General features: G+C 41.5%; 2 protein-coding genes across 2 annotated transcripts in view; one reads left to right on the top strand and one right to left on the bottom strand.

The window, feature by feature from the left end:
• Positions 1 to 3,033: 3,033 nt before the first annotated feature.
• LOC106744205 (heterogeneous nuclear ribonucleoprotein 27C-like) overlaps positions 3,034 to 25,861 on the bottom strand; it is a 77,306-nt gene continuing 54,478 nt past the window's right edge. The window contains exon 8 of the mRNA XM_014618743.1: positions 3,034 to 3,284. Within this exon, the coding sequence (XP_014474229.1) occupies positions 3,217 to 3,284 (68 nt within the window). The 3' untranslated portion in view covers positions 3,034 to 3,216. The remainder of the gene's footprint in view (positions 3,285 to 25,861) is intronic.
• Positions 3,298 to 25,305, top strand: LOC106744203 (neuroendocrine convertase 1-like). The gene is made up of 15 exons (XM_014618735.1): positions 3,298 to 3,551; positions 3,961 to 4,120; positions 13,578 to 13,682; positions 13,907 to 14,128; positions 14,677 to 14,823; positions 15,143 to 15,209; positions 16,485 to 16,756; positions 17,800 to 18,012; positions 18,194 to 18,294; positions 18,590 to 18,655; positions 19,535 to 19,687; positions 20,999 to 21,168; positions 23,706 to 23,839; positions 24,300 to 24,431; positions 24,494 to 25,305. The coding sequence occupies exons 1-15, from the start codon at positions 3,544 to 3,546 to the stop codon at positions 24,635 to 24,637; spliced, it is 2,094 nt and encodes a 697-aa protein (XP_014474221.1). The 5' UTR covers positions 3,298 to 3,543; the 3' UTR covers positions 24,638 to 25,305.

The raw sequence follows: 25,861 nt of genomic DNA, 5'->3' as shown, positions 1-25,861 counted from the left end.
CGTGCGAAAAGGCCCGGAGAGAGAGAGAGAGAGAGAGCTGCCTAATGCGATACAAACTTCCGATAACTATTGTAATGAAATTATCTGAAAACTGTCCGAGGGGGCGCACTAACACGAAACTAATGCGCGAGCGAGGTTATATACGTTTCACTCGTTAAATCGCAAAATTACTGCATACCCCGCAATTTCGCACAAAGTTTTCAACTTTGCTGTTATTAAAGTAAAATGACGAAACGCAACGCAATTAGCACTTAGATATAAAATTACAGCGCCGACAAGACGTCGTAAGGGACAGTGTTAACAAAATGTAACGGACGCACACGATGAAAACGCCGTCATCGTTTCCGATAAAAGAGATAGAAGAGAGGATTCGATGTGTCATTCGCCGCGCAATCGTTCAAGTTTTCGCATAAGCGCTCGAGGAGCGAGATCGTCGTTTTAAGTGCGGTTTCCTTACCAAAAAGTGTCGATAAAAAAAACAGAAGTTACGCCGTCGTAATTCTCTTGTTCTTTGGAGGGGAAATTTGCGTAAGAAAGAGGAAGGGAGAGAGTAAGAGAACACGTGCAAGATTGACGGGGGAAGGGCGGGCAGCACGGATTTATCCCAAATTCGACGTGAGCTGAAGCGAAACGAGTCCCTTTTATCGGCGGATAGTCCCGTCTCTTTCTCCTGCGAGCTTTACGACGGCTCTCTGCTTTTATCGGCCGCCCTCCGCGTGTCTCCGCGTGTATATCTATCTCAGGGACAGACAGTAAAAAAGGACCGAATTTATTTATAAGCATTACCCTCGGGAGAACGACAAAGTGGAGTCGTTCCGCCGACCGAAAACTGTAAAACGGCTCTTACCCGCCCGACCACGCTCGTATTTCAATTACGCGGATTTGTATGCCGCGTTGTCGTTCGTATAAGGAAACGCTTTGGCTTGAGATGCTTCAAAGTCCTCGTCAAGTTACTCGCGCGAGGCATGATATTGCAAGTAAAAATATCAGCTCCGCGAACAAGAAAGATCAATAGTTTTGCATACTTACTTTTATAAACATAATTCCAAGCATGACATTGTACGATAGTTCGAAGCATCATATGTAACGAAGGACCATCTCTCGGCAAGTTCAGAGGTGTGTTGCGCGGATCATCGATATATGGAAGAGAGCTCGTTAACTGAGAGACGTCAGTCATTTTTTGCATGGATCCCCAACGGCAGAGAGAAAGGAAATTGACTTAGCTCCAAGTGACGCAGTCCGTCCTAAATGGATTTGGTGGACAGTTTAAATTGTATGTGGAAGGTTCCCACGAGGCGACGGCCAGCACCGGAAACCGGCGGGGCAAGCAATATGCGAGTGAAATTCCGTATCAACGTTAAATCCATACGGAAGTACACTCGGTACGTAATTACACAGTCGGGGCTGCATAACGGCATTTAACCGGCCGTTCGTAATTGCCAAGTTACCCTCCCGCGAAAATGGAACAAATCAGAATGAAGCGTACGCGGATGTTAATCAGCCGACGATGCGCTGGTAAAATGAATCGAGCACACGCGGATCGATTAAACGGGACGCGTCCCGGGTTCTCCCCGAAAGTTAAATCGCGTTTACTTAATGGTAATCCGCATCTAAATGCGCTTACGTGTTACGCTACGCCGGGAGTAACCCGCGAAGTGTGCTTCTACTTCAACGTTAACTCGAGGCGAAATGAAGCAAGATTCACGTGCTATTTCCCGCGAATAACAGAAACGATGACGCGCCGATACGAGAGAAACACGTTATATAATCGGCTCGCGAGTTATAAATAACTCGCGCGACTAACACAAAGGCAGAATTGAGCTTTTTCTGCACATATATCTCGTATGACATGGAGCCAAGGAATTTCATTCGCAATGCAAATGCCTGACGGAAACGGGTGTTAATCGCTTTCAAATTCCGCGTACTTTAATGGGACGTTCATCGAAAGATTGTGTGTGTATGAAGTAAATTATCGGAATTTACCAGACACTAAAGAGAGAAGCTTGCACGCAAGTTGAATTTCGACGCGATTAATTTTGACATTATAAATGTCGGTGGGATTGAACAATGAAATTATGGCGAAGAAATGGAGCGACGTAAAACATCTGTTTGATGCTGTTATTTCGTGTCTCAATTACATCGCAACTAACCCATTTCGTGGGGCAATGGCTCGGAATGATTCCCCCCCCCCTCCCCAAGAAAATTGCCGCACGCCATTCTCCTCGGCGGGCTCACTCTCGAGGGGCTCGACAACGAATGCCTTCTCCTTTCAAACGATGTCGATCCAAATTCTCATTAAATTCAGCGAAGATACGTCCAGTTACGTCGGGTCGGTAGTGGGAATTCAACGACGAAGCTCAATAATTCCCTGCAATTGATGCATTTGATTCGAGAGCCAGCCAAGTTTCGTGTCGTCGAAAAGAAACGGAGCGAAAAATTTACAAAGATTTAAAAAATGACCCAATAGCACACATTTGTTGTACACGATATGAACTTTTGCGACTGTCATAATTATCGATGTTAATTCACACCTCGAAGAAGGTGAAATATGTCAAAGAGGATAAAATTCCGATTCTTGAGTCACGTGTAATTATTGAAAAATAACACTTTAAAGTATATCGATTTTTCATTTGGTGATCACAGATAAATGCGAATGTTTGCTTTACGCTAGTGTTTGCATGCATTTATCAAAAAGTGACGTGGTTGTTGCGTCAGACTTTATCTCCCTCGCATATGATACAGTGATAAGAATAAAAAGGCAAGAGTTTCCTTTCTCTAGGTGGGATAAAATAGCGCAGCTAATTGCCGCACACATTCGACAATCGGCAGTTGTCGTTCAGCCGACGAACTTTATCGCCGGGATTATGCCCGGCGCACACTTGTCTTCTTTTTCTAATCCGTCCATACATTCTCGAACTCTCAGTTGTTCCAATTATAGAAACTAAAATCGAGTGACACAACGAAATTTAAATTGAAGAGACATTCTATTTTATATATATAGAATAAAATGCGATATTAGAGTCGCAATTACAATTTTGCAGCAATGATGCGACGCACGCAAGAAGCTTTTAATAACGAGAAAGATCCGTTTGATTTCGGTGAAAAAATGATGAGACGATAGAATCATATTGCGGGACGGTTTTCCTTTCCATGGAAATCGAATCGTTATCATGAGCTCGTTCCGTCCCACGCGCGTCCGTTATATCCGTTGTTTGCTTAGTTTAATCCGCTACCCTTCCAACCCCCTCCGTCCGACATAGTGGGAACGACGAGAGAAACTCCCCCTGCAGACAAAAAGAACATCACAGTTAATTGCCACGCACACTGTTCGATCACTTGTCACTCGCGATCCAATAGCCGGCGAATTCCGTCGTCATTGTCCTTCCAGTCGCGTAGACAGTACGCACGGAAGCGGGAGCAGTGTCGCGAAGAAGGCGAAGAGAAAAAGGACGATCTTGCGGGAGTGACTGCGGTGCGGTGAAAGTATTAATTGCACGTTCGTCGCAATTTCTCCGTTCCCTCCCCCGCGCGCGTATCGCCACGATGGTCAGGTATGTGCCGTTGCAGCCGGAACGTCTTCGGTGGAAACATACGGCGTGATAACGATTGCAATTGCGAGAGCGATAAGGACACAATTCTATACGCCGTCTGAGGGAGGTATTTCGCGCGGATGGAAATATATACGCGAGAGTTCTTTAAGTGCCGGCTTTATCGGCTAATTTCACTCGTAATCAGCCGAAGGCGGGGATTAAATGCGGCGAGAACGGAAATACGAGTGCAAAAGTATCGCCCGCGTATCCCCGATACTTTTGCATCCACGGCAATCGCGCATTCTTGATATATTCGTTACCGCGCGAAATCCGCTTACACCGGGAAGGTTTTATCTTTCTTCCCTCCTTCGGGGACGTACGAAAGAGAATAGTCGCGGTGATATCCGAAACTCCTCCGCTTATTCCGCAGAGTGTGCGTTATTATGCGGCTCGTTGTCGTCGTGTCTGCATCGAATTTCATCGCCGACGCCGACGTGGATCATCGCGAGGAGTGGGTCGTCAGGGTACAAGGTGGATCGCAAGTGGCGTCGCTATTGGCTGCGCAGTCTGGTTACAAGCACCATGGCCCGGTAAATCCATCTATTTGATTCGATCCAAACGAGATATAGTTGCGCCTTTCTCATAATATCGTCAAAATTGCAAGACGCAACGAAGCGGGGTCACGACGAGATACAATCGTAACATTCGCGACGCGATATGAGAAAATTCGCGAGAAGGAGGTTCATATGTGATTCCTCGTTGCGCCTCGCTGTTTAGCGAATACTTAAAAATAGGCCGACTTTGCCCGGATTATCTCGCTCGACGATATTCTGCTACGCGTGTAACATATGGCACGCATCAGACCGTATTATGATATCGAGAGGATTATTTTTTAAGAGGGGAGAAATATGTCGCTTCTATTATTCGCTCAGTTACGCGGGCGGAAAACATTTTCTTCAATCTCGGATTATTCGTGAATTTATGAAATAACATTTGATACTTTCAATCGCGATACCTATCATTTAATCATTCTTTTCAATCATTTCACTAGATAGAAATTGATTCAAAATCGCTCAAGAAATTCTTCTTTCTTTCGAATCCTTTTTTTTAAGGTCGTCTGACTATCTTGAAGAAATCCTTGCAGTCTAAGAAGCATGAAAGTTACGCTACAATGCTGACGTAGTCCGAATTAAAGTTAAACTAGAATTGGGCGTCACACAAGTGGCTAACGATAAGTTTATTAAGCAGTTGTTCAACTTTTAATTGCATCCCATTGTCTGTCTCCTCCCCCCTCCCTCTCTCTCTCTCTCACTCCCTCCTTCTTTAGTTCTAAAAGAGTTATAGATATCTTTGACAAACTCATTCCTCGAGTGTCGAGCGCGAAGGAACTGATTTCTTTTAATTTACAGTAACACGATAAAATAAACACAATTCTTTATCTCAAAATAGCTTTCACACGCAGACTTTTGCAGTTTTTTTTCCAATACACAGTACGCATTTCCACGGGACAAATAACTTTCCCCCTATCAATGAAAAAATATCGTTTCTCTCGCGGAAAAATGTTTTTGCAACTTTTGTCGCAATAAGAGAGAAAGAGAGAGAGAGAGAGAGACGTCTTGGTATGTCAGATAATTTCGATACCAGCCACAAGAGAAAGCATTAATAAATATTCGCGCAGACGTATGTAGAAATACGTATGGATATCAAGGGAGAAGAATCCCATCCCAGGAGCCGGTGGCGTACCACGAAAGCTGTAAAAAGTATCCCAATTTCTGTGAAAAGTTTTCGCCCTGTGGGTCCCATTCAGCTCGCAAATACACGGGAAAAAAGGATGTCCCGCGTGCGGGTGAAAGAATTTTCGCCTCGCCCGGCCGAGTCTTTGAAAGTATTCGCTCTCCTGTACTCCGCCGCGTTGAGTTTGACCGGAGAGCGTAAAAACGTTTTTCGAAGTCGTCTCTCGGATGTACCGCGATGCATTGGATGTTCCCTCTACTGTACAGCTGATCGCAAAGAGATTATCCCTGTAAGCGAGCCTCACGAGCCATTTCGTTCCCGTCGATGTTAAGGGCCGCGCTGCGTGGTTTTCACCGACGTCTCGCAGATTTCGAATACTTCGCAAAACGGAGTTTCTCCGTGGCGGATTCGACGCGAGAAAAGGCCGACATCTTTTCCCTTTCCTTTGACGAACAATTTCGTCCACGGGCACCGCCGCGCTTCTCCGTGCGTAATATCTAGGAGAGAGCATCGATACTCTCTCCTTTCCCAGTGATAATCCCGTTAAATCGAGCAATACCTTGTATCGCGATGAACTTATAATACCGTCGAACGCGGCACCATAGATGTCCGCGAGCAGATTTACACTCGGGCGTAAGTATTTATCGTCCATTAACTTGAATCGCAATTGCAACTTCTAGTATCCGGATGCGACATTTTCGTACAAATCTACACGATAAACCGAGAAGGAAATCGTAGTTGTAAGCTACTGCTGTCTAAACCCGCAAACGATAGTATCTGCAGTTATCGTGCACTTTACACAACGAGTTTTGCCTCGTCTCGCCTCGCCTCGCGAGAGCGAAAGCATCGGTGAAAAGAACGATATCGTATCTCCTCCCTCCCGGCTTTGACGAGTATACTGTGCAATCGATCCTGCGATACGTCGTTTGCCCCGGAATCATCGATCTTGACTAAGAGAAGGATGCCTTAGAAATGCAAAAACAATAGCAAAGCATCCATTTTTCAATCGTCGAATATGTCGCCTTTTGATGAGAAAGAGAGTCAGTCTCGAATTATATCTTCTCTATTTATATCTAGGATTCTAACGATTGATCCACGTTACGTCGCTATCATTACAACGGGCCCCAATCTTTTCAATTTTGCGGGCGAGATATAAAATTAGACATAAAATCACAGATTCGTAAACTGTCATTTCAGTATTATACGCTTCGGCCGTCGCTTCCTGAACGAATCTCACGCGGCATAATTACGTAAGCGTAGCGTTTTCAAGTACGACACTTGCAGCCTAGGGAGTAGGGCATGCCGCGGTCTACCGCAATCCGCAGACCTGAGACTTACCTTTACGCTGGCTCCGACGTATCATTATTTCATATAATTAAGCCCACTCGACAGACCGGATGGAAAAAAGCGGCCGAATGTGAATTTAATTGCGCGCACGCCAAGTTGACGGGCCTTTGCGGCCTTTAGCGATTTATGGGGCGTCTCGTGGATTATAACCGTACATTGTTGAACAATCGACTGCATTAATTCGCGCGCGTTTCGAGTGAACTTACAGTTCGCAGCGGTGGTAACTCGTTCATTGTACCCGCGACATCGTTGTAACCCACATTCTACGATACAATAGGAAACGACGAGCGAGTCCGGTACAGATGAACCGAACATACCGCTGCTGTTTATTTTCACTCAAGTCCCGTTCTCGTTTAGCGCGTCTTGCACACCAGATGTTATTCTTGCTCCTCGCCATACGCGGTACTTTATTTATCTGGACGCTGAGCGATTCGTCCGGAGAATTTCACATTTTACTATATTCTCATATATATTTCCAAAGACATATATATATGTATATATACACATATATCGCCGACGAAGCAAATTGGAACGATGTAAATAGATTTCGTTCAGGTAATTTCTAGATCCATATTCATATCTGATATTATGAACACTTGCCGATGTTTTATTCATAAAATCTATAACAACTGAATATTCTAAGTGCCAATAATTTTTGCAGAAATATTTCTGTTTCTCGTATATCGCTCCCTNTCTCTCTCTCTCTCTCTCTCTCTCTCTCTCTCTCTCTCTCTCTCTCTCTCTCTCTCTCTCTTTCTTCTAAAAAAAATGCTAAGTTGTGTTATTACAATATTATTCATCTGAAAAGCGTGAAAATTTGCAAGAATAGTACTAAATTTACAAAATATTTACGTGTACAAAAATTACGTCTCGCAGAATTTATTTAATCCTATGAATATAATATAACACAAACTGGTGGAATTTATTTAATTCCAAGAATATTATATAACACAGACTGGTTGTCGCATAATAATTAAAAAACTGAAAAGCTCTCTGTGAGACAAAAATATATTCAGATAAAGGATTATGGTCTACAGAAATTTTACACGTAATGGGGATAGTGCTTTTTCAGACGATTTCTCCAGCACGAAGAGTATTAATGATGCACGTTCGTAAATTATCGGAATCGATATGGTAGTTTGCTGATTCAGCGTTTGGCAATAATTGAAATAAATGACACGGCGCCCTGCTGAACGTTATAATGAACTCCCCGTTATATCGGTTGACAGATGTCACAGCGATTTACTGTCCGCCTTCGTTCGCTTCTTCCCCATCGACCCCAAAAAGATTTAATCTTAAGGTGGATCCATGAGCACAGCCGCCGCACTGATATTCCAGCCTCGACTGAATCGTTACGCGGGAGAAAAATCGACTCAATAAATATTTTAGAGCGCGACCCGTATAACTCATCGCGATCTAATTTTAACGTAATTTATGTATCTCGTATAATTTGAATGCGCAAACATTAGAGGTACATTTAGTCGTAATTATCGAATAATGCTTTGATTTTCGTGCTTATTTTCCCTTCGATTTTTTTTATTTTCCAAACATTGTTAAAGCTCAACTCTTATAATTCTAAGATATACTTATAACATTTGTTACACATACTTGCACGATACAGTTTCGACTTGTATCGCCGGCCTCTCATTTATTATAAAATATCTACGTAAACTGTTTTTGCCGATATAGTTGTTAGATGTTAGATGGTTCGTTTTAAACATAAGGTTACGATCTATAATCATTATAGCATTAATCGATTCAACAGTCGAGTGAGATCGACTGTATGAAACTAGTTGGAGCTCTTTGATCAAATTCATGTGATGCTGGTTATAACGTTGATCTCAATTAAAACTTTAACTTCGATATCGACTTCGGAACGATGAAGTTTCAAAGATCGAACGCGTTAATGCAATTTCTCCCTGCTTATATACACTCGCTATAGTTTGACTGTTACAGGGATTGCCAAGTTTGATGCTTTATCTGCCTCTTTACATTTCTTAACTCCGTTCTTTATAATATTACCCGCTATGATATTACCCACAAACACAAATAATATCTTAATATATTAACTTAATATATAATATATAATAATATCTTAATATATTATATTAATATATCCTTTATAGTAGTAGTGACATTTAATTGGCGGACTCTTAGACGAAAGAATTTTACAACTTGATTTATTTACATATTTTACACAATCTAGCAAAAATATTTCAAGGATTTCGTTATTATTACGAAATAATAAGTTAGGTTTGTAATTAACAACATATACATTTAGCTCGCAAGAGCGCAACATCTGGGAGATGTTATTTCAATGCAACGGGTTAATTATAAATTTAATTACAAGTAAAATTAAGTCTAGGATTAATCGTTGCATTTTAAAAGCAGCGTAAATAACTCAGAGTAAACTCGAATTTGAAAAAAAAAAGAAAGAGTGAGAAAAATGGTGAAAAAAGGTGAGAAAATGGTGAAAAAAATGGAGAAAAAAGGTGAGAAAAATCAACCATTCGCATCGGTGATTTGAGACATTAAATTACGAAAAGATTCGCGTCAACAATGTGATTTGTGTTGTTTATGCGTACATAACTAAGTTTACAATATCATTGTCAGTTCAGTTTTGTTTACCGCTACAGATCACTGCGGCTGTATAAGCGTTTGCCTAAAGTGTGAGTTCTGCCAGTTTGGGAACCTGCACGTGAACTTGCGCGCAGAGCAGCGGGAACTTCTACCCTCTGCTGAATTCAATGCATGTAATTGAATTTGCAGTCCGCAAGTGCCAGACATCGCGTAATCCCGAGTAACACATATACCGGTGTGTCATGGGCGGCCACACACACACACAGTTATTGCGGGAAAAATTCTCCGTTCAAGTATCACGATTCGAAATTCCTCAACTTCTGTTCCAATACGATTCATAAAGCAGAAGTATTTTACGGGATACCTTGAGTCCTTATGGGTTTACGAATTACTACAATAAATTTCACTTCAACCTCGCAGAAATGTGTAAATATGAAAAACGCGCGTTAATAAAATACGCTAAATATGAAAAGCGGAAAAATGTTCCTTCCCGCCGCAAGAGAGAGGATCATCTTGGGAGATAAGAAACTGCTGATCAAACTTCCTTTTCCACGCGGGAGCGTATCAAACGTCCGATTTATATATATGCACGAGCAACGAGTGANGGGGGGGGGGGGGGGGAAGTTATTTGGTGATCCAGGTGAAAAAACGACATTTATCGTGTATATTTGCATCTACGCCCGCTTGCATTCGGTGCATTTATGTACTACCTTCCGTCTAAGTGATACGAACAGTACATATACGTGGTGAGTACATAATCATACCTGCGATACATGCATCAGTATTCACACGTGCGACTTACATAAGACAAGGCCTGTACTACAAACGCAATACCCGCCGAAGGCTGCGCTCTACGTTTACGCAAATAGTCCTTTACATCATGTAATTACTGTTCCTTGCTTGTAATTATCTCATTTAGTCAAAGCTTTAATTTTAACCCTTTGCTTGGTTCTTCGACGTTTCTTTGTTTTTTTAACCGATCCATCCAAAAATCCGGTTACTTTGCAACATCGTTTGCATTTGCTTCAGTATTTCGATACCTAACACGCAACAATGTATTTACATTATATATACATTTATGTCGAATGGTACACACATACTGCGCGTGCGCGAGTGTTAATATATAAGAGACTAATTTCTAGGCTGTGATGTTGAAGTGGACTCGACCTACAGGAGTGCAAAGAGTTGACCTTATTCGTATGCATCGAGACTTTATTTATTAAAACATACAATCTGGATTTTTCACAAGTTGTTTCCACGTGAGCAAAGTAGCCGAGATACGATATTCAAGGTAATCTATGAAACATGGAGACCGTTGTAATCTAGAATGCACCCTCTCATGAATTTCATACGTGCGGACTCCCAACGCAGATATTTAAGTAAAGACAAATCGATATAATACCTTCGAACGCTTTGAGTTGCGTATTTCTTTTAAATTCTCGATAACGGATACTTGAGTGAACTTGGAATCGACTTGAGTAAAGCTTGACCGAACACCATCTTTTTTTGCGCAACTTCTGGATTTTCGATATTAGAATGTTGACATAATGAAAAGTCCCGTGAAGTGAAATATGCTTGCAATTACATGAAAGAAAAATATATATTTTGCACATCACGGTCGTTTACCCTTGACTTTTCAGTAATCCCATGTCACTCATAAACAATCGATTCTTCGTTAGGGAAAAGTCGGCTCCAAATATTCATAGACATCATAGGCGTCTCGATAGGTCTGCAAAGTCGGGGAAGAATACACCGGGAACGCCGGGAGTCCAGGAATCCAGGGGAAGAGAGAGGTTGAAGGTGTGGTCGGGAAACGACGCGAGGGTAGCTACGACGGGCAAAGCTCCGGTAGGGAGAAGAGGACAGAAACGTTAGGGTTTTCATTGGAAACTGACGACGCCTGCGGGAGCTTACGGGTGCGGGATTACGAGAGACAGTTGGAAATCCGATCAAAACAAATGGACTGCGAAAATACTTGGTCTCTCTCTCGTTCCCAATAAGCCCTTTCTCTCTCATCTCCACCCTCGCCGCCGGAAGGGGGTTACAAGCGACTTGAGATTTTCCTGTATCTATACCGAGGTGTTCTCCTAAAAGTCGGCAGGCGCAATCTGAATACCGATAAAACGGATCGTCGATCGCGCAGTAATGACCGGCTTTGATTTCTATCCGCCCTTTTATGTTTCACGCGATGACTCGTATCTTATCGGGAATGAAAGATCGAGTAAACTTGTGTTTACGTTACCGCGAGAGGTATTCCAGCAATGTAGTATCATGACAGCACACGCCGTAATAATTGTAATACTCGCCTCGTCGCTCGCTGATTGCGAAGTAATGGCCGATTTTCCCTCCGTGCTTCTCTCACGTGCAGCACCTCCCGGGGTACTTGGACCACCGTGCTTACCGATTACGACGGGGCCGAAGGGAGAGAACCATTATCACGTAGTCGACGAATTGGAGTTTGAAGTGTTCCCACGTGGAATTTAAGAGAAGTACCCGTGACACGCCCGGGAACGTGCTCTATCTCTTCGGCACTATTCGCGCCCCCGTTAAAAACGGTGACCTTGAAGTAGACGCGATAGAAGGACGATCGAAAACGTTCACGTGCTCGCGATCGAGAATCTTCTTCTCAACGGTTTCTCAACGGTGAAGTTTGCGGAAATTGCATCGAGATTTCTCGAATGAACTCTTCCTCGAGGCGGGCGGAACGCAAGATTCGGCTAACTTTGAAATTTCATTATTAGCGATCTTGAGAGAGTTATACGAGAAATCCGCGATATCCCATGCTTGTCCGCGAATTAATCACAACGTCAAACTAAAAACAGATGAATCACACCGGCGCGTGTTGTAATATTAAATTCATGTGCGTTTACAGACCTAGTTTGTGCGTGTACACAGGAAATAGAGAGGATTTGTTATTGATCCATAAATTGCGATGTAAAATCTGAAATGCTTAACGCGGCATGTACGGCGTACGTGATCACGAATAGGCAAACGTGTAACATTCGTGCGCGGTTATATTGAAAAGTGTATACCCCACCGAATATATTCAGTAGTTTATCAGCGAGTTCGGCGAAGCATTTTGCCGATCAAATTTATTTCTTCCAACCGGATGCACACAACGGATGCGATAGATAGTGGATTAGAGGATTTTTGCGCGGGATTAAGAGAATAGCACAGACGAAAGGAGGATTATTGTTTCATAACTCCAATGTCCTGAATTTCCTCGGATCTTGCAGCGATATTCGACTATATTGCATTTAATATCGTATCTATATCTGCGCAAGAGCACGGTACTTTTCCCGCAGGAAAAGAAACTCTGTATTTCTGCCGTACATAATAATATACGGAGGAAAAACAACCGTCGAATGACTATAATTACATAATGAAATTATTATTCGTCGCAAGCATTTTTACGCTGCAGTAATAATAACCTGATATTATTTTTTTGTTAGAACAAGAAAAAACATTGTCATAAGGAGTAAATTCCTGTAAAAAATCGATTGTAGTGAAACTAACCAGATTTTGTTCTGTCGGTATAGAGAGACGTATCGGCGTAAACAACGGGACATCGAGAAATATCGCGTTAAACGGCTTGTAGTATAAACGTCGCTCGTTTGATCTATTTATCTCTGCTCAATATAAACGTCAATAAATCCATCGTAGATACTGCGTATCGGCGATTACCGGAAGCGGAGGGTCAGCAAGTCAGGAGGTATCTCGAAATAGGCGCGGCACGTGCCCGATGTTACGGAAATATCATAGTCTTTCCCCTCGAACGACACACAGTGCCCTACCAGGTGGTCCTCCCTCCCATATTCTTCCACGCCATGCGGAACATGACATACGGATGCCGTACGAAAACGAAGCCGAGCCGGCCACGTGACACCGGATAATAATAACGTTACGATACCCCATTTAGACTTTCGATAGTTCCCTCCAAAAGAGTCGACCTACCAACTGCTTTCGTATGCTATCCTGATCGCAGCGTCCCTTTCGGCCGTTCGAAGGGCGAAACGTCGGGACGTCTATCCTCACCCTTACCTCGGCCGAAGGGTGGTTAACATCATCGCGCGTAAAATGTGACGTGCTGAATGTTGCAACAGACGACAGGTGTCGCATCGATTATTATTTTTCATACAAATTAATCAATAAACATTCTTTCGATTTCAAGTAGTTCTAACGAACTGTTAGAGCCGATGAATACTGAGAAGCGGAAGGTGAACCGCGAAATGTTAATGGAACAGGCGCCGCGCTTCGAGAATATACTTTATTTAAGCAAAAATTTAAATAAAGACTCAATTCGGTGCCAAGTTCATTAAACATGCAACAGCGCATATTACCGGCACCTATCCCATAAATTTGCATCTAATGGATCTGCTCATTCAGGTTCTCGGATTCAAGGACACTTATATATGGCTCAAGGACTCTAATCCAAGTCAAAAGAAGAGAGGAAATCTTCGTTTAACGAAGGCTCTTGATGCAAATTCCAAGGTAAGATTGAGTGGTGAACTATACCAAAATCACTTTCTAAAGTCAGATTAGTTTAAATTGCACATACGTCAGCATATAAATAAATGTACTTAAATAAGGAGTAAAGCCGAAAAATGCCTTACTTCTCGAACAATAATTATAATTTTGTATGTATTGCGAAACCGTGTGAGAAAATTGCAACTTCTTGAACGCAATTCGCGCTTGTGTATGTGTGTCGAGGAAAGATCGTCTGGGCGGATCAACAGAAAACCGTGAAACGACTTAAACGCGATTACATCTCGTTAGCCGACTTGGAGTCTGAAAAACCGTTAACGAGAGAGAAGCGTCTGCAATTAAACGCATACGAAGTTACATTAAATGGCGTTAACAGCGAGGAAGAAAATTACGGCTCTGCCCATAGGACAAAGATGTTTAACGACGAGCTTTGGGATCAGGAATGGTATCTGGTAATCACACATTTCTCCATGACAATTGTATAGAAAATGATACTTTACATTACAGGGTTATCAATTAAACGCATAAATTATAATAATTACGAAACGATTTTCGAAAAAAATGAAATTGACTAAACTACGAAATCTTTAATTATCTATACAAAAGAGACAATGTATTGTTCAGAAAATTTTAGAATTATAAATTGCAAATATTTTAACGCGCGAATTACAAAGTGGCTCCCTCTTTTGTAGGTTCTCATCCGAATTTACAAACTCGAAAAGGATCATCTTGTAAAATCTTATCAAAATTATTAAAAAAATAATTGCGTATGTTAAAATTTTATAGACGATAAAATACAACAAGAGAATTGAAAGCACCGTGAATAATTTGGTGTATTAATACATGCACAATTTATTATTATAGTTTATTGCAAACTTGACAAATATATCGATGTTTCCGACAACTAGGCACACGAATTTTACAGCACACCTAGTGTGCTCGATAAAATAGATTATTATTATTTGCAATATCAATGAATTTTCTTTACCAACTGCCGTAGCAAGACACGAGGATGAATAAAGCTTTGCCGAAGCTCGATCTAAACGTCCTACCTCTATATCGACTAGGGATAACTGGTCGCGGGGTAAGAATTGCTGTTCTCGACGACGGTTTAGAGTACAGTCACGATGATCTACGAAACAACTACGTACGTAACGTGTACTTTGAATTTTCTCTTCGTCCAACAGATGACGAAACATGTTACTCAAAAAGTCATTTTAAGTCAGGAAAAACTATTCTCTCTATTATTATACACATTACATTGAAAAAATGGATATTCTATATTTATATAGAATAAACATAAATCTCTCGATATTATCACAAATTTATCGTAATTTTACAAAAGATTTGATTCATGAGTAAAAAAATTGTTTTTCTATAAATAATGTGTAAAGTGGAAAATTATATCGTTACATACATTTGCCATTATCAATTTCCATTATTATTAATTTAATATTTAAACTTAGGATTCAGCCATTAGTTACGACATAAACGAGGGCGATGACGATCCTTTTCCAAGATACGACGTATCAGGTAAACCTTAACGTATCCTTTTTTTTACGGTATAATATACAATTACACACATGTTAAATTCAGAGACGTGCCGTCTATTTTGGCGTATTTATTCCGTACATTATTTAAGCAAAATACATATGTTTGAAATGTTAACCTAGATTCAATCACAAAAATACAGAAGATATCCGAGAGATGAGATACGCATGACCATACACGTATAGTTATAATTACATCGCGTTGCGTGCAATTCACGTATAGCAACTTGCACGATATATCGGCCAAACTGTGGAAATTACGTGAGAGGCAAATGTGTCAAATCCCCGAGTAAATTGCGATAAACTGTCGAGGAGTAAAACTAACGTAATGTACTCGAACCATAACTCACCGACGAATCGGTCATGAAATTAGTTTAGAACTCTCTCCCTTTAAAACTTTCTTATCGTGCAGATTTTCCGACGATAGTGATAGTTTTGAGGGAGAGGGACGCTCTCTTTTAAAGTTAAAAATTATTACTCTTATATTCGGAGGACATTTTACCGACTGCTATTGCAAACCACACAAATACGCTGCCTCTATTAAAACACCACTTATTACTTCGTAATGTAACAACTCACGCTTGTTGCCGATATTGGCACATTTTTTCCATACAAACGTTCAAATATAAGATCGATATTCGCAGCTCGGTCCTTCGAATAATGTAGTAACTACGAAGAACGATTCGGGGTCAATAAGGTCTCGTAAATAATTCATCCGATGATAAAAGTGCTAACGCGGCAGTATTAATGTAATTCGCGTGAAACCAGATCGACCATCTGCTCCGTCCACAAATTTAACTCTTTCGGAATATAATCATCGCGATTGGATGCATGGTGAAAACCATTATGCAAAACAACCTTGTTCTCACTGCGCGTTCGCGTGCAAATAAAATGGAAATTCGTAAATTTTATTATCACGGCAATACATGTAAAATCGAAAGTGCTCTTCAAACGCGTGGTATCTCGTACAATTATCTCAGGGAACGAATCATCTCTTTGAATTCCTTAATGAATTTCCGTACAAAGAGAAACGCGCATGTATGCAATTTTTTCATTCGTAAGAAGCGTTTCGCCTAGCATAATTACGTCCGATCGTCGCTCGCATCCGCATAGGATGAAATGACTCGTACTTTGAATTTAAAAGTCAAATAATACGCGTCATACCTACGTGTTCCCACCGTACTTGCTGCTTCCTCTCCTCGGCGACCCGATTGAACATTACTATTTCACGAGCATTACGAATTCAACGACTCCCCAGGGATGAACGGTCACGGTACCAGGTGTGCCGGCGAAATAGCAATGGAGGCCAACAACCGGAAGTGCGGAGTCGGTATCGCCTTCGAGGCGTCCATCGGGGGCATCAAGCTCCTCGACGGCCTGGTGAACGATCGTGTGGAAGGCGAGGCCCTGGGGTACAAACCGGGGCTCGTCGACATCTACACGGCTTCCTGGGGACCGGCGGATGATGGAAAAAGTTTGGAGGCACCCGGTAGACTCGCCATCGAAGCACTCGAGCGTGGTGTAAGGGAGGTCAGTCCGCTGTCAAATTATCCCTTTATATCTTAGGGAAAAAATCTCGCGGAAAGGAGGCGCTCTGTAAATACATATAATTCGACACGGAGAACTCGAGCGAGATCCTAATTGAAACAATCTTATCTCTTTCTCTCCTCGGCTTTCTTTCCCCACCGGAAAGAAAGAGACGTGACTTTTGTATCCGTGGGTCCACGTAATAGGATCACGTCAAGTGAGTTGACTTTACATCGAGGCGGAGCGGATTTCCTCGTCATTTAATGCCTAAAAAAGCTTTTAACCAAGTTGAACTTCAACTCCATTTCCCGCAGTGATCCGTCGATCGCTCTCTCGGGTACTGGAAAATCCTTTCTTTTCTCACGCTTTTTTCACCCCGCCGAATTAACTCTATCGATGCGATACGATTTTATTTCGCTTCAAATCACGCGCATACAGTGATGAGACGAAGTAAATGAGGCGGTAATTGGCTTGTTTTCGCGTTAATAAATTAATTCCACGTCCGGATGCTTGATCGAAATGAAAGAAGATTGAAAAGACGTATCAAGACGCCGGGAGTGATCTAATCTCGTAACTGCAATGTGCTAGTCCAGTCCTTCAATCTTCAATCGCGAACTTTGTTACGCCAGCGAGCTCATTCATCGGCGTGAACCCCTGGCTTCAAAGAGATGTTCGCAAGACGTTCATAAAATTAATATGAACGTGGTGGAGAGACTCAATCTACTGGCATACCGGCATCTTTTGTACGACGCCATCATACTTCCCCGGTGTACCGTGAAAACTTTTAAATCTTCTCTACTTTGTTTCTTAATTCGTTAGGACGAATTTTAGGGTCAACCACGACGTAGGCAGAGGAATTGTCGTTTCACACCTTATTTTCTCGAATGAATAAAAAAAGAAAGAATTTCAAGCGGGGTCACATCCCGCAGTTGGTCCTAATGAATTGTGTTTCGCTAATACTTTTCGCATAAAGATTTCGCTGAATGAATGATTTTATCTGATTCCGTTCATGGTGACTCTGCGTAATACTTGAATATTTCACACAGGGTCGTAATGGTAAAGGTAACATTTACGTGTGGGCTTCTGGAAACGGCGGTTCCAAATCGGACGACTGTGCATGCGACGGATACGTCGGGAGTGTATACACCGTGGCTGTTGGATCGGCCAGTCAAACTGGAAGGTTTCCTTGGTACGGGGAAAGGTGTCCTGCCACGCTCGCCACGACGTACAGCAGCGGCGCTTATCACGATCAGATGATAGTGAGCGTTCTACTTTACCAGATATAAAGGAAAAAGCAAATTGAATGAAAATATGAAAGATGAAAATTATCCAATTTTGAATTCGACGCGACGATCATCGCCATCCTGCGATGAGAGAGGGCTCGCTTGTAAGAGGAACGAAGCGTGGAATAATGCAATAGCTTCCATTTCCGCTTTATAGGCAACAACGGACCTAAAAAACACTTGTACGACCAGGCATACGGGTACTTCAGCTTCAGCCCCATTAGCCGCCGGGATACTGGCTCTCGCGCTGCAAGTAAAGTACGATCCCTCGATTGCCTCTGTTTTCAGTCACGCCGTCGATGAAAAGGAGTATTCGGAACTTTCTCTCTTTCCACGCCAGTGTTTCCGCCGTTAACGGCTTTCTCAGTTAACTTCGGACTTAATGCTTTTCAAGACGTGAGATCGTTAAATATAAAATATTCGATACACGTCTCCAGCAGGTCACGATATATCGAGCGCCAATTTATCCCGGATTAAGCCGTGGCCCGAAATAAGGACGTTATTTTCGCGGCATATTGAAGAGCGAACTAACGACTTTTATTTATTTTTAAAGCGACGACTTGACATGGAGGGATATTCAGCATCTGGTGGCCTGGTCATCGGAGTATAGTCCTCTCAGGTGTGCATCTCACGAGTAATAATTCAGGCCACGTGCATCCGCGCGAGCGCGTTAGCTTGAAACGCCGCATCATTCTCATCCGGCGGGAATGTAGGTCACTACATCGTTTTCAAAGTGGAATCGTAATTCAGATGGAAGCCGCGGGTAACGAGTCTCCTCGACTTCCGTTTCGTGAAAAGTAACGCTCGATGCGATCGGCATGGAAGATTTCAACGTAACTCGCGTTAGAATTCGTCTCGTTCCCAAATAACAGAGATTTCACGATAAATCGCGCGCACGACGAGAAATTCTCTTTTAACGATGACTCTTTTAGCGAATATTCATTCGAATGCACGGGGTTCCGTGGCGGGAGAAAAATAACTATTCGGTCGCCAACACCTACCGTGATACGATGATGGACCCATACTATATTTTTGTCCGTTCATAACCGAAATTTTTCCTTCTATTCTCCCCTCGCTCTATCACTTTCGCGGTGAACATATTGCGCCCACGATGATACGAGTGTGTTAATCGCGGGTAATTTTATCCGCATGAATATCACGCTCGGATGAGATATTTCACAATTAAAGCTGAAGAACGATTAATTTTCATTCGATGAATAACCGATTTGAATCATTGATGCAGCAATATCCTTCCTTGTAAAATCCATCGTTTTATCTTCATAGCTCCTCGCGAATAATGTAAATATCGCAACGCATACGGTATGCGTTATTACACTTTCATCGTGACGAAAAATTGAATAAGGAGAAGAAATTGAAGAGATACGTGAAGCAGAGTAATATATATTTCTCTCGTCTTGACCTCCCTCTCTCTGGTTTAAGTACGTTCACCGTAAGTTCTTCCCACGCGGTGAGCTGTAATAATTGCATAAATTTCCAGGGGAAACTCGGGATGGTTTAAGAACGCCGCTGGATTTTGGTTCAACTCGCGTTTCGGCTTTGGACTTATGAACGCGTACGCGTTAGTAATGGCAAGTAGTAACTGGACGACGGTGCCGGAGAAGACTATTTGCAAAGTGGATAACGTGTATACGTGAGTAAATTAGTTTACCGGATTTAGAAAGCCGGTTTAATTGTGCGGTGCGCAAACTTTCTAACGAGCAAACACCGTATGAATAAAATTCAACAAATGCTTCCGCCCTTCTTTATCGAAGCAAATATTTGCCACTTAACCCTTATCCGGGCGAGCTATATTTAAAACGCCTGGGCAAAGTTGCAAGAGCGAAAATATTTCTTGAAATTTCTTTAAGGTACATTATAATCTTTTCAGTCCTTTGTTTTCTGTGAAAATAATAATAAAGTGAACAAACATTAAATCTCAGATATAAAAGAACTATATAACTTTAATGACGAGAATTGAATATATTTAATATGTTTAATACACGAGAAAAGTGAGGAGCCCGTAAAGGGTCAGAACAATTCAGAACAATCAGGTGTTTGCTACAGGCAACGCATAAAATTAAAAACCGAGCGCAATCCGCGCGCCCGAAAAAGCCGATGATCCCTACTTAACCCTGTTTCTGACAATCCGGACCAATCGATAACCTCCTTTTGTCTAGAGGTATTTCCGGATTCTTCGAGAAAGAAGCGCGAGATAAAGAACGCATCGTTGAATTCAACACGGTAAAAGATTCATTCGACACGCAAGCGAGAAAATTGTCCGAGAGTTTTTCCGAAATACGTTTCTGACGGTGTAATTTATCCGGCATTCTAGAAAACGAATGGAATTCTTGGTATAGTTCGAATCATCCTTCTCTCCCTCCCTCTCGCAGCGCTCGCGACCGATTCAAAGAATTTCCGGTCGGAAATGCGCAATAATCTCATTGCGAGTTATCCCCTCAGTCTGTATAATTTAAGTACTTTGTGAATTCGGCTGGCTTTATACCCGTGTTATTACGCTTTGCGCTAAGAGCTGTCCGGACGATTACAATAATCCTTCTCTATAAAAGTAATAAAATACTCATAAAAACGGCTTTATTAATTCGTTTCCTCGCGTGCGTTCTACGATATCATCGTGATTCTATTGCCTTAAAATTTCATCGCAATTACATTCGCGCGCGTTTCGGGAAACAAATATCTAAATGCGAGAAACGAAATGAATATTTGTAGATATGAAAAACAGAAATAGGAGAAAATGATTTTTCACCGAATAAAGATGGAAACTGTGTTTAACGTAAAGAATGATTTCCCATAAATTTCAATATATATATATATATTGGAGCTCTCTCGGTCCTTCGCGCGAGTTATCGATATTTCAAGGATGCATGACAGCCCCGACGTTTCAGGAAACGCGTATTTTCGAATCCGTGCACACGCGTAAACACACGATACATCGTTGTTGTAGCACCGATATCAGACTGGTTTATGGAAATTCGAAGAAACTCCAATTCGACGTCGGCGACGTTTGCCGGACATCGGGAAGCGAGATAATCTTCCTGGAGCACGTGGAGATCGAGGCGAATCTCGAATACTCTCGTCGCGGGGCGTTGCAGATGCATCTCGCCGCACCCTCGGGTATACATTTTTCACTTTTTCGGCCCATTTATCATCCGCCCAAAGTCATCCTCATGACGTGCGTCACTTGATAAATAAGTTGCCGAGTGTTACGAAGTAACCAATTCTCCCGACTATATCCCTGATTTTCCGACGCGCGAGTAAACAAATATAAAAGCGACGTTATTAACAGAAGCTTGACACACAAATAGGTCGCGCGATCTTCTTGAGCGGTGGTGCGCTCGGTTATACAACATTTAAATGCACCTCTGGAAACGCGCTGCCAATCTTCATTTGTGTTAAGCTTGCAGAAGTGAAAAGGTTGGAAAGACGAGGGAATAACCACAATGGTGGTGGAACGGGCCATTTTACGTTTTGAGCCACAGTATTTCAGAGACCGCAGAAAATACCACGCAAGGAAAATGTTTTATAATTATATCGCTTTCGCGGAAATTGTCGAAGACTAAATGCAAATGTGTTTAACTGCGCAAATTCGCGTACTCGCTTCAATTTATAGAAAGATAAAAATTCAATTCGACACCACTTGACGATGCGGCTTGTTTATCCGAAGAAGAACGACGTAAGCCGGGTTCGTTCGTTAAAAAAAAAAAAAAACAATTGTTGCGCGTCACTATTATTAGTGTATATGTTTTTCAAATACTTTTTGAATATGCAATATGTCAAACGGAAGAAAAACTGCAATTTCACGCAGAATAAAACATTGATTTAGACACGAACGAATGGATTGCAATCGTCACTTTGGCCAATGCCTTGCGTTATTTAATTCCGCGCACGTTTGCCGATTGACGTTATTATTGACAGACGACGTTACTCACATCGGGATATCGGAAGAAATATATTGGAACCTGAAGGGGGGAGGGAAGAATGGTGTAAAAGCGTCCAAGAGTGCATCTGATGAAACAATACTGCAGCTTTGAAATTTATCCTTTCTTGTTTTCGCTCGCAGATTTCACTGGAAATATTTCGGCTTTTCAAAGCACTCTTTTCGCTAAAAAAAAAGACGATCGATATCGTGTCGCAATTTTTAGGAATATTTTTGTTTGAAGTACAATTTAGAGAACGGAGCAGTTTTGAATAACTGTCAGTCTCGAGTAAAAAATACCTACTATTTATATTCGGCTATGTTGTTGTTTACATGTTTTATTGGTTACGCTACTTCTCTGTGTATGTAAGTATTGGGTTATATTTTTTAATATCAATAAATATCAATAAATATGTATGTAAGTGTTGATTTATATTTTTTAAATCAATAAATTAAACGAAAGAATTTGAAATCGTCCATTTATATTTTTATGCAGAAAAAAAAAGAGAAAGAATTGGCACAGCAGTATTTAATGTTTAAAGTCGTTGTTAAATATTGTGCAAGATTTTGGTCTTGGTCGTACGCGTCGTAATATATTATTCGAAACTCCGACATACGCACGCTTGCGAAAGAAACAAAAAAATCGATAACGTCCACACGCAACGAAGTAATTAATATTCGCGTGTTACGCGAAACGGATTGTATAATTTAAACTAGCCAGAATACGTGTATGTGCATACTTTACACATAAAAAATAACTGTAAGTTGACGCTTTAACGTCATTCGACATGACACTATATCGCTCCCTTTAAGTCCCCGGAACATTTATGTTGTAATTTTTAATGACAAGTCGTTACGCGTCGCCGCGCAGCTGTTACACGATATGTTATGCTTGCGCAACGACGCGTAACGACAACGTTATTATCGTGAAAAAGCTATCTAATAGGATCCCTCATTGTAGCCGCATCAGTTCATTTTTGAATATTTTCATACGCGCGAGAGTCGCATCCAGTATACGGATGCGAATCAGCGGGAAGATAATAATGTTTGACGCGACATCCGATATTTTTCGGACTTGTATGAAACTTGTATGAAAGTTGACCCCTCGTCAAACCTACCCTTCAGTCCCATAAATATACCAAAGGGTCGGTTTAACGAGGGTAAAGGGGGTGATTTACGTGTCACTACGAAAAACATCGGAAGCTCGGAAAATACACGTATCTCGTATACCAGTCAAATATTATTATCCTCCCGCGTACGTAAATCACGCACTACCGTTCGCGCCTTTGACTTGCACTGGCCTATCTTGTATATCTGGTGTATTTCATCATTCACGCTCGGCAACATTATACAACGATGTAGAATACCTTACCTACTACTGTTGCTTAACAAATAGGCTATAATTTCATCTATATTTGCACATCACATATATGTTTAACAAAAATAGATCTCATGACAGTTGACCGAAATGACATGGAGATGTTAGTTTTTTTGATCAATTCGCGAACAAAAGAGAGAATTTTCGATATATTTCAGCAATCTATACTATTGAACATGAGTGGTGCAAAGAGAAGACTAATTTGTTTCGGAGTATAATGCAAATACAATATAATGAAGAAGGAAGACAAAACGCATTACGACACATCCTGAAAATTACGTTCGCTCGTGTGACCCATATGCGAGTCCGCCACATTCGTAAATTCTACCAACAAAATTTGCACGTTTTGCTTTCCAGGGACCTCAATCCAGATCTTGAGTCCAAGAAAGCTGGATAATTCCGACGCTGGTTTTGCGAAGTGGAAATTCATGTCCGTCGCGACGTGGGGTGAAGATCCCCGAGGAACGTGGACCTTGGACATATTTGACGAAGTGAGACTTTAAAAACATTCTCGAACTCCTCCCCGATCGATTTATTATGCTTCAACTGGTCTTGGTTATAAAAAGGGTTATAATGTTTCTTATGACGAATTAATAAACAAAATATATACTCGAGATATACTCGTTTATGAGACACTCGATTTTTCAATAGAACATCTTAAATTACACCTCATGAATTTCAAAGGTCCGATATAACGATGTTTGCATGAATAAATTTCCTTGTTTATGAGATGTTTTGCATATAAATAAAAATTTTTAGATTTGATCTTCTTCTCGAGAAAGAGAGAGGCGTCGTGAAACTCCTCGATTCCGCCAAATTAGTAATTGCGCGCCTAAGAATTTCCGAAATGTTTAACGCGATTGGAATATTGATCGGTTCAAATTACTTCTCTGCAGTCATGATCCATACATCAGTTACTTACAACTGTCACACGTGTATATTTGCTTTCAGATAGGTCCGGTGCAGAATAACGGCACCATTGGGGCATTTACGCTGATTTTACACGGCACCGCGCAAAGACCCGATTATCGTAGAAAAGGCCCGAGAATTTACAACGAGGACTACAATCGCATACGTAAAACCGTAAGTGTTTCTTTCTACACTTTCATAAGTCCATCGTTTTCTTAGCATTATCTCTGTTTCAGTACGGCGTGATCGAGCCGATTGCAACAAATTCCGCGCGGGATGAATACGAACAAAGCATGAACAAACAATCGTCGACGATTAATAACGTTTTGGAGGAATATTGGTTGCAGAAGCTACTGAAACTACGATATCTAATATTCTAGTCGTGTTGTTAAATTAATGAACGCACAATTCGGACAATTACTGTGATTATTACAGCGATAGAAAATATAGCGCGAAACACTATTATTAAACGATCGCGTTGCTGTCTGTTAAAAAAACTGCTCCGAGTGATGATCTTCAATTAAAATGATTTCGTCCGTCGCCAAATCTAAATATTTAGCTTGCGTCCGTCGACGGGTAACAGAGTCGAGAAGAAAAACTGGCCGAAACAAAATACGCGCAAACCATTCCACAAACATGCGAGACGATCGATGCTGTTTATGTAGTTTACATTTGCGTTACTGTAAAGTTTCGCTTAGTGATCGAAAAACCAACGAGACACGGTCAACGTCGGTAATAACCTCGAGCAGAAATTTCGCTGCAAAATAGCAGCGACATGATTGCATTTCACATCGATTGGTCGCGAATAAGAAGAATTGTCGTCGCCTACACGTATCGTTTTAATGTCGAAAAAAGATCCCCTTGACCTTTTCCAACGTCATCGCCGACTTTCTACGTATTTTGTAAAATCACTGTATTTATCAGCGTAGAACAGCAGCTTGATAACGCAATCGAGATATATATCATAAATCGTGCGGGTATAAATGAGCCATGCGGAAAAGTGCGAATATTATTAATACATCGACGTGCGCTTTTATTTTCTCGTGAACAAAAAAATAAAGTATCCTCGTTTTTTCCATCGAGAATAACCGTACTGTCCTATTTTTTGTCTCGCGCTTCGACCCAAAACATCCCTTTCCCGTGTTGTAATTTAATTACAAAGATTATCCGACGAAAAATGTAATTCTCCTCGTAATTATTATTAAACATACAGCCGACGTTATTACACGGCGAGCGGAGAAACGAAAGTACGAGTAGTAAAAAAGTGAGAGGTGGGTCAAGATTACCGAATACATTAGAAAGCACTAGGATATTTAATTGATTGTAAAAGCATATCGCGGAAATTCGCACGAGAACAGCTCGGAATCCCGCATCGTGCTGTTATAAACGTGGCTTAATATCACGCTCGCAATAAGAGAAATAAAAATGGACGCGTCGCAATCCCAAGACAGTTTTCAAATCGACAAGTCCAAATCAACTATAGCGGGTGCGCCTCTGATAGTGGTCCAACCCTCCACGTGGCTGCGCTGCCGTCGACCTAATAATGGGGGTGCCTCGCAAGGCGAAACGGGGACGATTCGGCCAGTAGCATGCCGCCCGTTGTA

Source organism: Dinoponera quadriceps, unplaced genomic scaffold (assembly GCF_001313825.1).
Source record: "Dinoponera quadriceps isolate SergipeBrazil2010 unplaced genomic scaffold, ASM131382v1 scaffold707, whole genome shotgun sequence".
Classification (NCBI taxonomy): Eukaryota; Metazoa; Arthropoda; class Insecta; order Hymenoptera; family Formicidae; genus Dinoponera; species Dinoponera quadriceps.
This window is presented reverse-complemented; position numbering and strand designations above follow the sequence as displayed.

Excerpts from the sequence above, each read along its gene's own strand:
- LOC106744203 (XM_014618735.1), top strand. Across the intron at positions 4,121-13,577 it reads GTTACAAGCACCATGGCCCG|GTTCTCGGATTCAAGGACAC; the intron begins GTAAATCCATCT and ends CTGCTCATTCAG. Across the intron at positions 14,824-15,142 it reads ATGATCTACGAAACAACTAC|GATTCAGCCATTAGTTACGA; the intron begins GTACGTAACGTG and ends ATTTAAACTTAG.